Here is a 14,417-nt window from a genome sequence, read left to right on the forward strand (position 1 = left end):
GCTATCGATCCGCCCCAGTTTCGCACGGGTTAACAACTTATATACATAAACCTTCCTCAAAAATCTCTCTACTTATTGATAGGTTGTGAAAACTGCATGAAAATCCGCTCAGGAGTTTTCGAGTCTATCACGAACATACAGACAGACGCGGCGGGGGTCTTTCTTTTATATTTTATAAAACAAAGCCCCTCACCGCGTCTGTAGTGATATATTATGTAATTAAAACAATATTTGTATAGTTAAAATGTAGGTATTATAATTTTTTTATTAGTTTTTTTTTGGAGATTTACAATAACAATAATATAGATAATGGATATATACAGAGGGATTACTATAACTAAATAGGTCCTTGAGGTATTGTACAACGGATGCTGGCAACATTTCCACGTTGTATCGCAATACTGATATGTTGTGCGAGAAAAGCACCAGCTCTTCGGTCACCAGTTACGTCAACGTCGCGAAGCGTCTTCGCGATTTCTGCAAAAAAATTGTGCGCGCTGCCTGGGACCCCATGGACTTAGTTTCAACTCTTAAATTTATTACATGTTATGTTGTGTTAATTATAAATAATTGAATGAAAAAATACATCGTAAAACTTTTAGATTATACGTCAAATCCTAACAAAAAATATCATATTTGTTTACATTATTTGTCTTTTCTATTGAACTACACTTTAATAGTTATTTGTTTTACAAATATTTTTATCTAAATTGTTATTTGAAAGTACGTTTTTTTTTTTTAATTTATTGAATAAACAAACAATTTACAGTCTAGAATTTAATACAAGACCCATCGTAGGCAAAACCTTGAGGAGGTTTGTGTGCCGATGGGGAGTTCAGAGAACAATACATATATTAATAAGACATTAATGTCTAATTTAAAAAAAAGAAAACATTGTAGGATTCTTAGTATAAGTAGCTTGTGTCGTTTGATGTCAATAAGTGCATTTTAATTACTTTTTTTATATGTTTACCATTTAAGTACTTTACACGAACATCTTCTGGCAAATCGTTTAATATTTTAGGTAATATGTATGTATACAGCCTAGTGCCATATATGTTATTATATTTGGGTTTACAATATTTGTTTTGTCTCTGTAGACTTCTTAGTTTTGTACATCTTTTGTTTACTTTTAGTTTAGTAACATACGAGGGTCATGCCAAAAGAAATTAGATACTCAAAAGTTACCGACTTTATTCTTTATTACAGCTATCTATTTTTTCGAAGTAGTCACCGTGAACACGTATACACTTTTCCATCCGTCTAAACCACTTAGAAAATACCGATGACCACTCTTCTTTAGATACCTCAGAAATTTCATAATTATACGCAGCCAGGGCATCTTCTTTGTTCTCAAATCGCCTTCCTTTTAATTTTTCTTTAATTTTGGGAAATAAGTAAAAATCGCAAGGGGCTAGGTCGGGGGAATATGGCGGGTGGGGCAAGATAGTCACGTTTTTTGAGCTGAAATAGTCAAGTGTTCTAGCAGAAGTGTGAGGGGCAGCGTTGTCATGGTGCCAGAGCAGGTGCTGAGTTCCCGATTTCGGCCGCTTGTCACACCAAGCTGACAGTACTCTGGGGGCACAAACTGTCACATACCATTCAGAGTTGACTGTCCTTTGATCTTCTAGCACTATCGTAGCAATATGTCCCGTCTTGCAGAAAAATGAGGCAATCATTTGTTTTTGTGTACTTCGGGTTCGGCGACATTTTGTTGGCGTCGGCTCATCTTCAAAACACCATACTGTGGACTGCCGCTTTGTTTCGGGGTCGTAGTTATATAGCCATGTTTCGTCACCTGTAAGTATATCATATACATTTTTTTTCTCGCCAGCGTCGAATTTATCTATCATAAATTTGCACCAATCTACGCGGCGGTCTTTTTGCAAATCGGTGAGTTTGTGCGGCACCCATCTTGAACAACGCTTATGAAGGGCCAGATGATAATGAATTATAGTTTGCAATGCTGCTGATCCAATACCCAGCTCACGCTCGAGCTCTGCATATGTAATTCGTCGGTTCGCACGAACATTTTTTTCCACAGCCTGTACGTTTTCTTGAGTGACTGCGGTTGGCGGCCGTCCGGTCTTCGCCTCATCTTCAAAGGTCTCTCGTCCCCTTTTAAATTCAGCAAACCAATTAAAAACAGTTGCACGTGAACAAGCAGACTCGCCAAAAGTTGAAACTAAAAGTTCAAAACACTCTTGAGGTTTTAAACCTTTTTTAAAATCATAATAAATCATAACACGAAAATCACGTCGAGTGAGCTCCATTGTTGCGAAAATTTCCCTCCAAAATTACCCAGAAAAAAAATAATTAAAAAAGGAATCCTAACATTTTCCGAGTGTTCCATATTTGAATTTATTAGCAAATAACCTACCTTTACAATGGTGTATAACTGGCCAGTATCGATCAAATGACCATAGAGTATCTAACTTCTTTTGGCATGACCCTCGTAGTGATATTATTTTATTATTTATTATTTATAAGTGTCTTCAATAATCTTATTTGTAAGTTATATATTTTTTCTATATAATTATGTTTTATAGGTTTTACCATAAGTACTCAAAGCGTAACCGATCACCGAGTCAGCGAGGGCTAGGTACAGCATACGTAGGGTTTTGTACGGTAATTTATACCTTAGGATTGACATTTTGCTTAGAATGGCTCTTAACTTATCGCACACATAGTTAATATGCGGCCCCCAGTTGAATCTGTGGTCGATTATTAACCCGAGATACATGTGTTCTGTGACCACTTCGATATTTTCACAGTTACACGTTGTGATATTCTGCTGGTGCAGGCAGCTATGTTTGTGTGCCACCACAGTAATATCACGAGCAGTTTTATTGTGCGCCGAACGAATATGCATTATTTTCGTCTTTTGCGCGTTAATTACTAAACCAACGTCGTGCGCCTCGTACGTTCAAGAAATACTAAATTTATTCTTACACATGTATTTTACTTTCCTCTAATTCTTAATGAAAATTAGAGTCTTTAACTCGGGTGAATGGCACCATTTTAGTCTCGGACTACCTCAACGGAAATAAATAAAATAAATAAATAAAATTTATTCCTTGGTTTAGGTATTTTTACAATAGATAACTAATTAGCTTATATTTATGTTTTTATGGCTCGTTACTATTAAATCGCCGGACGAGCTACTATTTATCTGCTTTTCTATTATTTCCAAATTATTTCACTATACGCTCATAATCAAGCACGGCTAACACGAGTTTGCATTTCACATTTACGTTAGCGACTGCTTGAAATCGATCGCATTCCTCATCTATCGCACCAATACATCAGTACGAACAAGATGGACTGCGATATAATACGTACGTATGTATAATCGGCAACACGGAATATTTTGGAATCTAAAAAGGGTTTACGACCTCATTTTCCAGACGTATTTCAGACGTCCTTTGGGTCGCTTTTCTAAGACCAAGTCGGCCATAGTAAATCTATGGCGAACTTGGTCTTAGTGATCGGCCAGGCTATAGGCCGATCTCTAAGACCAAGTAATAGGTATACGTGCTAGGTAAGTACTAGGTATACCTAGTGGAGTTAAAAAAGAACTAATTAGGTACACAATAATATGATGAAAAAACTTAAAATTAATAGCTCTCGTCTGGCATTGATAAGGTAACCCGGCAACTCAATATCTGCCCGATAATCATGACTTACGCAACAATATTTCTTCATATCATACACTGATAAAGTTAATTCCGTTGGTGTCTTCAACCCGCTTATTATGAATGTGTCATTATGACGAATAACATAATAAAGCGTGATCATGTGACAAGATGATACCTAAAGGGACAAGATATCTATTGATATCTGACTGAAATGAAACTATCATTTTTGTATCACGCGAGGTTCGAGAGGGGGATCACGAAAAAATCACGATAGATCACGTAGGGGGAGGGTGGGTATAAGGAGACCTCACGTGTATTTTTCTACAGGGAACGAAACCAAGAAAAAATGTCTACCACATGAGTAGATACTTTTGCTCAGTTTCACTTCAAAATAACGAGTATATACAATATTGTTTATCTCAAAATTAAGTCGAACGAAAAACACTCAAAAAAATACACGTGAGGTTATGTGTGGTACAGAACATTACGACCCAAAGAATCTGGAATTTCCTAGATTCAACGGGCATTAGTAATGAACTCTAAAGGGCTGTCACAATAGATCACTGCCTGATCGACGTGGCACTCAAAGGCCCACAAACTCCAAACCATTTAGGCATATACCAGACGGAACGTAGGTTTTTAAGGAGAAAACTTGAGAATAAGATGAAAGAGAGATATCTTGTTTTTCATGAAAGCTACTGCAATTGGTTTCAATATTATTAACTAATTAAAACTATTTTTTTTGCTCCAGTCATGGGATATATTGCGTCATTAATTTTAAAACTAACGAATATCAATGAAAAATTTAACTTAAGCAGCTTTTTGGCTATTATTTAAGGTAAAATGTTGCCAGCGATTAAAAATTGATGGTAAATACTTGTTTTACAGGATTTCTCTGTACCATCCCATTACTGGTGCCTGGGCGCCGATTTTTGAATTTCGAGTGCTCGATTTCGTGTAATTCTCTTTAATTTATCTCCACTACTAGGCATTTTTAATTCTACTACTATATTTGAAAACGAGTGGTCAATACCACTAGATTCATTTAAAACTACAATGATTAAATTAAAAATAACGAATGATCTTCAAATCAAATGTCTCATTTAAGCTTTGATACAAGAACGCACAAGTTTGGAAAAATAATCATCAATATTATGTAGCAGTACAAAATCTTAGGCAACGTATTTTTGATGGTTCCCATGTTGAGAGGGTGCCACAAGCATTGACGCCAGTTACAATTTTAGACTATTACGAATGATCGCCGTTTGCAGTAAAATAAGACCGCATTCATGCATTCTGAACGGGAGACGGCCGGTGCGGTGCCTGTCGCCGACATCGGACATATCACCAACTACGTGCGGTCAGACAGACAGCAGCCTTAATCTGCAGACAGGGAGGAATAATCCAGCTGACGTCACGAACCAATGTACAATAGGCGAATCCAAGTTCCTGCTGCGTTTAGTGAAAAAAAACAGTACAGTAGGCGGACCTAGAATATGAACACTTTAGTTAAGATTTTGTATTAAAGGCAACACTGCTGCAGACTCCATACGTATGTATCCTTGACATTTATAAAATTATCCTACCTAGTTGAAGTTTTATCAAACCAATCAATCATGTAAAGATTACTGAAGTTGACCTAGCTATTAGCGGATAATCTATGTGTAAGTAATAAGAATATAAAAAAAAAAATATATAAAGAAAATAATTCATTTAAAAGTTTATTACTAAATAGGTTATTTTAGTATAACGTGCTGTTTCGATTTCCCAAAATTCCCATACATATTTGGTTCTTCCATTCCGTTAACGTCTTAGAAAGTATGAAAAATGATGATGTTATGAAAAACAAAAAATCACTTTTTTCTTCTGTTCATAAAGAAAAGGTTAGTGTAGTGTTCAGCATTTGTTAGAAACGTTTATAAAAATTAACCTCAAACTGGAAGTAACTGTGTTAAGTATACAGCTTTACGCAACACTCCACAGGAAAACACGGCTTATAGTGGAAATAAACTTTATCGACACTAACTGTTCCATTCCGAAGATTGACTATCACTGCGCTTTTGTTGGCAATCACATATTTATGGGAATGAAAAATTTGTCATCGGTCCGTCCCTCGTCAACTATATAATGCTGTCGGACAGATTATGGTTCAGTTATTCATAAAAGCCATCTTACTTTGGTTGTGGGGGGGGATCATCAGTGACTGATGATAGTTACCATGTTTATTAGACTTTGATCTTGATCCTAGCAAGTTTTTGCTTAAAAAAATATTCAGTTAGCTCGGTAAATAAAAATAAGCAGCAAAAAATCAGCTAGGTTAGTGTCAGCACTGTCGGCAGTCGGCACGCATCCGAATGAACTATATTAAAGTAACCAGTTCAACGCTCGTTTAGCGTTAAAGTTGACAGCAGAGACAAGGTATGCCCAGAGAATGGCTCGCAGCATGCGCTTAGTTAACACGAAACGTAGCAGTGATATCTTTCAGGCATATGCCTGCCTGCCAACTATATAGTTGGTATATAATATATAATGGTGCCTGCAAGAAATATGATAGCTAAGGCGCTCCGGGCCCTTTGTTTACCTTGCCTCCAGAATCAGGCGAACTAAATTGACAAGTCATGTGCACAAATTATGGAAGGTAGAGGTTAGGAACAGAAACTCCTTAGGCAGAATTGTTGCAAAAGTGTCCAGCTGTCAGCTATAAATAATAGTTCCAAATCTCTCCAGAGTAGCGCTAGAGTAGCTAAGAACCTAGGCGTTAGTGACGAAGTGAAGTGCGCTGTCCATGATTAGATTTTTTTCTCAACTATTCTAGGCATTGTAGCGCCACCTATTTATGGTTTTTTGTCAGACCCTTTTTGGTCCTTCCATAGCACAAATGATACCACATTTAGACCAGTGCTGTTCGTATTGATATTTTCAAAAAAGTTTGAATTAGAGAATATCGTGAGAATTCACTGCTAGGGGCGCTACTGTTGCGCGGTCAGCTCAAATCAAAGATACATTGAGCGTAAAATCTAAGACAATTTCGTGCTTCGAATTTGACAGATAAAAGAAATGGCGCTGTACAACTCAATACATTTAGCGGTAGCTCTAGATTGTCAAAAGTTGACGTTTGACGATTCAGTGACCGCAAAATATATGGCGGTCATACTAAGGGGCACATTTTTTTTAGGCTTTACCTCTCTATTACAATCAATTATTTTTGGCTCAAATGTAACTTTAACGTTTTTTAATGTTCGTTGACATTCCAAACGGTAATAGAGAGAAGATATTGGATAAATATATTGTAATTAAAAATATTTTGGTTAAAAATAAAAATAAGGCCAATCCAAACGAGGCAATTTTTCGCACAATCTGATTGACTTCTCAATTACATTGTGTGGTGTGGACGCAAAAATGAAATCGGCTCGGTGATCCCTATTGATTCGATTGTAAAGACCAGTCCCCAAACTGGACATTCAAGTTTACAAGTAGGTCAGCATTTAAATATGCATCAATGATTTAAACAACCATAAAAAGGATTCACGAACTCTGCACCTTTCGAGAATGGACTCTCGCGCAAGAATGTAAGTCATGTTAGCCGAACAGGAATAGGTAGTCTTGTATGAGTTATCATTTCGCACAAACTAAGAAGAAAACCATATCAAGTTGTTAAAAAATGATTGTTCTCGTCAATTTTTTTGCCCGTGGTCCACGCATCTTTTCGTTCGAAGTTTGACCACTCATACGTGTAAAGATCATTAAATTATTTATAAATAGCTTATGTTTTGATTATACTTACTTTTATTTATGACAAGCTTATTAAAGAGTATCAATTGGCTCTGGTGCCCGCCATTTTGAAATGTAAAAAAAGACGGGTAATAAGCCAGCCACATTTACCCGTATTGACTTATTTCACTTAATGACTTGAATTCGCTCAACTTCAATAGGTACTGGGGGCTTAGCCTTGGCTAACATCATATCATCTTGGCAGTCATAGAGAGACATTAGCGTTTCGTTCTCTACGGCGCAAACGATTGTCATAGCTAGGCCCCGTGAACTTTCTGCGTTTATTGAGATGATAAACAATCGTTTTGTGACGTACCTATAATGGTACGGTTTAAAACCAAACTAATTTAAAATAAATGGTACTTTTCCTTTCTAGATCGCACCAATCTCACTTATGCTCATTGAATTTAATTTATGCTCTGCTAGTACTTTTCATTATTCATGGAACAAAGGTCGAAGTCACGTGACCGCTTCTCCACACAAACGTAGTCCTCGTTTTCCTCTTTGGATATTAACATTATATAAAATAATTCTTTATATACGCAATTTTATGAACGTTATTGGTCCTTCGTTTGATTTTTTCGATTCGTTAATTATTTAAGAGTCAGGAGCTTTTAAAATGTGTATGGAATTGGTTTTTCGCTTATAACTTTTATTCTTCTTCCTCGCGTTGTCTGGCTTATGGGAGCCTGGGGTCCGCTTGACAACTTATCCCAAGATTTGGCGTAGGCACTAGTTTTTACGAAAGCGACTGCCATCTGACCTTCCAAAAATAAATAAAAAACATCTTATTGTAATTTAGTCCAAAACGTCTTTCTGATGGCGATGATTCCATTATGGGGCGTAGTCTAAATATCTGCATATGTAAATTTCCTTGATAAAACAAGTTCAGTTCAAAGTTCTAATATACTTTATTATTGTAGGCCTAGCAACAAGCACTTGTGAATTGTAAATTATCAGAGCAATTTATTGACAAACCTGGGATAACTCGGGGCACTTATACTAAAGTGATGGTGCAAAATATTTTATCGACAATTAAATATATCGACGTTACTGTCAACATCCAAATGTTCTACAAAATTAATATATGTATACAAAATCGTTTTGTATACTGCTTCTTAAAGTTTTAGGAAGAATTTGTTTTATTTATAAATGTTGTATTTTAATCATTTTATATCGTTAGTTATTATTTCTGAAACATTACTTCATCTTCATGTATTGCTAAAAATACATAAAAAGTTCAATTTACCTTAAGTCATAAAAATACCATTAGGTACATAAACCATTTCGAGACAAACCTTATTTCTTTTGTAAAATATGCATGAAAGGAGTTCTTTATCAAAACTATTTCGAGATTTTTTAATGAGCACATGTAGTATTATATATCGACATCTTTTTTATCGATATGAAATCCATAGAATATGCCCCGAGTCATCACAGGTTTGTTTATTGATGTTAATATTATTCCAATAGGTAATATTGAATTATTATACAGATCAAATTTAAAATTAAGAATTTTACAAAAGGTCGTCAAACGTAAAAAGTTGTATAAAAATATACTAGTCAACAATGTTTCTAGAATAAAATCTAAATGTAAAAAAATCAAAACAAAGGAAGTACAGTCAGATGCAAAGACAGGTGACCCCCCTGCACAGACTGATTGTATGCATGGAGTTCACCTCTGCAGCTGACTGTACATACATTGGAATATCCATTTCATCATCATTATTCATTATTAAAATATTATAAATAATTAATAAATTCGAATCACAATTAATACTACGTAGTTTTACGACGACGAGTGACGTTCACAGCCGCATTACTGAATCCGTCACTCATTTCATCAAGAAAATTGACAGATATCGGTAGCATCAACGCCGCTGCAGTAATGTCGTTAAAGTAATGCAGTTGTAGTTGACCTACTTGCACCGCGCTGCGTTATGGTTTCAAAAAGAACAATAAATAAATATAAATATTATTATAGGACATTATTACACAAATTGACTAAGTCCCACAGTAAGCTCAATAAGGCTTGTGTTGAGGGTACTTAGACAACGATATATATAATATATAAATATTTATAAATACTTAAATACATAGAAAACACCCATGACTCAGGAACAAATATCCATGCTCATCACACGAATACATGCCCTTACCAGGATTTGAACCCGGGACCATCAGCTTCGTAGGCAGGGTCACTACCCACTAGGCCAGACCGGTCGTCAAACAATGTAAACACAATACACAGTAGTAAGCGTTTTCTGAATAATTCATAACTTTATTAATTCAATTGTGTAAAACATTATTCAGTCACTATGATGAACTCGCGTTAGTTATTAAAACACGTAGAAATACGAATCATATAAAATTTATTTAAAAGGAAATCACAATTTACATGGTGATGCTGTCACGAAGACGCTTTTCACTGAGACTTTAGACTGCCATGCTTACATACATTCAAATTATTTAATTTATTAGGAAAAGGTTCTAAAATCAAGTATAAAATAATACATAAAAATAAACCATATTTTCTTTAACGTAGAGCAGAATACGTCACAGTCGCCATAAAAATATGTATAGGTTTCTGTAGGTTATAAGTTATAAAATGTTCTGTAAGCATTTGTTGTCTCTATTGTTATAAATCTTTTAAAAAACCTCCAAGATATTATGAAATAAATATAAAACGCGCGTTGTTCTTTCACAAAGGCCGCTTCTAAGTGGAAAAAACGCAAGCTAAGTCAATTTTTAGTCAATGTAATCTCAATAACGTAGGTCAGTTAGCACATTCTGAAAGCAGCAGAATTTATGCGGTATAATATCAGAATCTACCTACCTATGCGGGGAAGGTTTTAGGCAAAAATAGCGTCAATTTAGAGACCGCTTTCCCGTCACTTATAAAAAAGTGGTTTAATAATGTGCGCCCATAATTCTGAGACATTTAAGATCCGTGTAACGAGGGGAATAAATCAGCGTTATGACATTAGAACCTACAATAGATTTTTTGACAAAAGTGTGATAATTACTTAATTTTTAAAGCGAAAATTGCTCGTCAGTTGTGAATTGACCCTAATATAAGGTGGTAACAAATTAATTTCTAATATTTTTACAGCTGATAGTACTCGGGTCCTGGAGTATATTTAAGCATGAAACATTACAGGTTTTATGATGTTTTGTTGGAGAAAATTGGAAAACGTATTTGCTACGTAAAATCACCCTGTTAATGAGATAATTAAATGAGACCTCATTGAACAAACTCTAGAACCTCCTTTCCTCCTTTCCTTCGTTGGCCACTTCACGTTGATAAATCAAATGAAATGACATGTTAATAATGACATTTTTGAAATGAAATATTTGCGTCTTATTTCTGGTTAATTTTATTCTTTAGATTTTGAAAAAAATATATAGTATTACTTTGCCCAACGGATCTGAAATATATGGGAAGATCTGCGGATCCGGATCCAGATCCGGATAATTTCATATATTTCGGATCCGGATTGCAAACCCTAACTGATACATAAATAATAAATAAATTAATTTACTTTTACTGGATTATTAACCTATATATATATATATATATATATAGGTGCGGGAATGACCACTTTCCGTGCATATGTCGAAACTTTAAAGAGCCATATGTACTGTAAAACGTTGTACGTACGTACGTTGTTTAAAAGACTTCCTTCGGTCGTGTTTTAATTTATCACCTCTCGTTGCGAATTTCCTATTTTCTGCACTCGTATCGTAAATAACTATTATAATGCAATACGGCATATTCTTAATTCAAATTCGTAAAGATTGCGTTCACAATATACTTCATTCGTTTATTGTCTACTTTGCTTGTATGAAGAGAAAGTATTATGGGATGTTATAAATTCGAGTTTTTCACACTGTTAATCCCGATTTGAATCTTTGAAAAAATATATGTTAAACATTATTAAACTCTACATCTCGTAAGTAATTTTTTAATTATTCTGAAAATTTTCAACTCAATTTTTTACTATTTTTTCAAGAGATAATTCAATATTTTTTTCAGAAAATTACGTTACTTGTATACCTATATAAAACATAATCAAATTACAAAGAAATCGGAGTAGTACTTTGGCTATAATAAAATAAAAATGTTTATTCTTTTTTTGTTTTTTTTTTTTTTTAAACCTGAAGCATTTGAGGCCTAATTTTTGGTGAAAGCACTACACATACATAGGTTAATAATTCAGTAAAAGGAAATGGTAGCTAAAAGATAATAATTTCTTATCAATGAGAGTTTGAAATAATATGGGCAGGAATATGACGCTAATGGTAGGAAAATGACGTTGTTGATATGAATATTGTAAATAAATGCATTAAGGATGCCGCTAAATTCCTCGTTTACTTGTTTAAACCACAAAAATAACTATTTTAGCTATGTTTGTCATTTTTCTGGATAGTAAAACCAGGATAATGACTAATGACGACGACGATGGTTCTGTACGACTACGGTTAAACCTTACATATATTATATGTGTTATCTATACACAAAAATAAGGGTCATAGGAACTTTTAAATAGTAAAACAATAATCTGAAATAAAGGCGAAAGTATATCGCGTAAATGGCACACCTCATAAGCAGCTTAAAACTTTCACGCGTATAGGTATGCAATGCAGATCCTGACGCTTACACGTGTGTCCTGTTCCTGAGCCTGTCTTGTCTAACTTAACCTAACCAAACCTATCTTGCATGCGAAGAAGTTATTCTATCAAGAACCAAGAGTTTCCAGTATGCTTAAGTTAAGTGAAGTTTTAAAAGACCTTTTTAGTTGAGAGTGCCGTTACAGTAGGCATTCTAACTTACTTACTTTAATTTGTCTAGTTATTTTATTTTAATTATACCTATGTCAATTTAATCCGGGTTGTTTCTCTTCCTTTTCCTGCATTGATCTACCCCTTATGCGACGCTTAACGTTACATGAACAAGGGAGTCAGTACTGCCACTAAATATTCCATGGGACATAAGTATTAAATCCAAAATCGTTCAAAGATATTTTTTGCAACATGATAAAATACGTATTATGACATTATACGTATAAATCACAGTTAAAAAAATGACGAGTGTACCATATCTGCGAGCAAAAATATAGAGTTCTATAATTCGTAACAAGATTATTTAGAAATACATGAAAAAAGTACACGAATTTTGTGTTCCTGGAAATTAAATACACGCATATGAGGTCTTGAGAAAGAGGACCTTATAAAAAAAGACTTTTCCATATAAAAATATGTTATCTTTTTAATTTGTACTAATATTGAACGTTCGTATTTCGAGTATATTTTTAACAAACTCAAAAAACGGAAGTTATCAATTCAAATATTTTTTGTATGTTTTTTACCTCAGAACACCGTCATTTAATTTTCTCAAGAAAAGCGGAAACCATATTTTTTTGTTTAAAAGTGTATAGTTATTAAAATTTTATACACACGTTGTATTCCGCAACGCGTAAAACTAGTATTTTGTGTTTCGCGGCAGGCTCTCAGGATCATCAGTTTGTGCTAGTTGCACTCTCTACGCAGAGTTTTGCGTAATATTCCCTTTTCAACCTGACTGCTCAGTATTTTCCACGAAATTCCACAATGTAGGTAGTGCCTGTTTCAATTACGTTGATAATTGTTATACAGGGTATTTTTTTAGTCACCTGCAATAATTTATGGGAAAAATATATGGGTCATACTGAGCAACAAAAATTGGCTGGTCCGATGTTGAGATTTTGTATGGGAAAGTCAAATTGCCCGTAGTAAAAGTTGCTCAGTAAGACATAAATATTCACCCTGCAAACTATTGCAGGTGACTAAAAACACGCTTTACACATTAGGTATTTTGTCGATTACCAAATTATCGATTAAGATAACTTGTTAGGGTTCCGTAGCCAAATGGCAAAAAACGGAACCCTTATAGATTCGCTTTTTTCCGAAACTATAAGCTGTTCAAACTTAGTAAGTGGATGTATTCTATGAACCGCATTAAGATGTTCACACAAAAATAGAAAAAAAAAACAATAAATTTTGGGGGTTCCCCATACTTAGAAATGAAACTCAAAAAATCTTTTTTCATCACACCCATACGTGTGGGGTATCTATGGATAGGTCTTCAAAAATGATATTTAGGTTTCTAATATCATTTTTTTCTAAACTGAATAGTTTGCGCGAGAGACACTTCCAAAGTGAAAAATGTGTGTCCCCCCCCCTGTAACTTCTAAAATAACAGAATGAAAAATCTAAAAAAAATATATGATATACATTACCATGCAAACTTCCACCGAAAATTGGTTTGAACGAGATCTAGTGAGTAGTTTTTTTTTTAATACGTCATAAAATTTAAAAAAAAATTTTTTCATCAAACCCATACGTGTGGGGTATCTATGGATAGGTCTTCAAAAATGATATTTTGGTTACTGATATCATTTTTTTCTAAACTGAATAGTTTGCGCGAGAGACACTTCCAAAATAGTAAAATGTGTGTCCAAAGTGGTAAAATGTTGAACAAGATCTAGTAAGTAGATTTTTTTAATACGTCTTAAATGGTACGGAACTCTTCATGCGCGAGTCCGACTCGCACTTGGCCACTTTTATTTTTAAATACAATACAAATACATTTAAACTTATATTCTTACAAAGATACAACTCAAAAAGAAATAACCGTAACGATAATCAACTAAAAGTGCCTTTTTCGAAGTTAAAACCAACAAGTAGCCCACATTATATGACTATAAAAATCTATAATCACCTCCCAAGCTCTAACAAAGATCTATATAATCTAGGTCAATTTAAAAAAACACCTGAAGCTGTTTTTAATTAATGGATGTTTTTATACACCTACTTTTTCGATTAACTTCTCTATTTCCGCTACTCAAAGGTTGTCTGGAAGAGATCGCTTTTTAGCGATAAGGCCGCCTGTTGTCTGCCTCTACATTTAATCAATTGTTTATTTTTCTTGTATATTTTTACTGAGGTGTGCCAATAAAGAGTATTCTA

At 34.4% G+C, this 14,417-nt stretch overlaps 1 protein-coding gene across 1 annotated transcript in view; it reads right to left on the minus strand.

The window, feature by feature from the left end:
• Positions 1–1,151: 1,151 nt before the first annotated feature.
• Positions 1,152–14,417, minus strand: part of LOC133522058 (histone-lysine N-methyltransferase SETMAR-like) — a 105,966-nt gene continuing 92,700 nt past the window's right edge. The window contains exon 2 of the mRNA XM_061857247.1: positions 1,152–2,452. Coding sequence (XP_061713231.1) covers positions 1,194–2,273 — 1,080 coding nt within the window. The 5' untranslated portion in view covers positions 2,274–2,452 and the 3' untranslated portion in view covers positions 1,152–1,193. The remainder of the gene's footprint in view (positions 2,453–14,417) is intronic.

Source organism: Cydia pomonella, chromosome 10 (assembly GCF_033807575.1).
Source record: "Cydia pomonella isolate Wapato2018A chromosome 10, ilCydPomo1, whole genome shotgun sequence".
NCBI classification, from domain to species: Eukaryota; Metazoa; Arthropoda; class Insecta; order Lepidoptera; family Tortricidae; genus Cydia; species Cydia pomonella.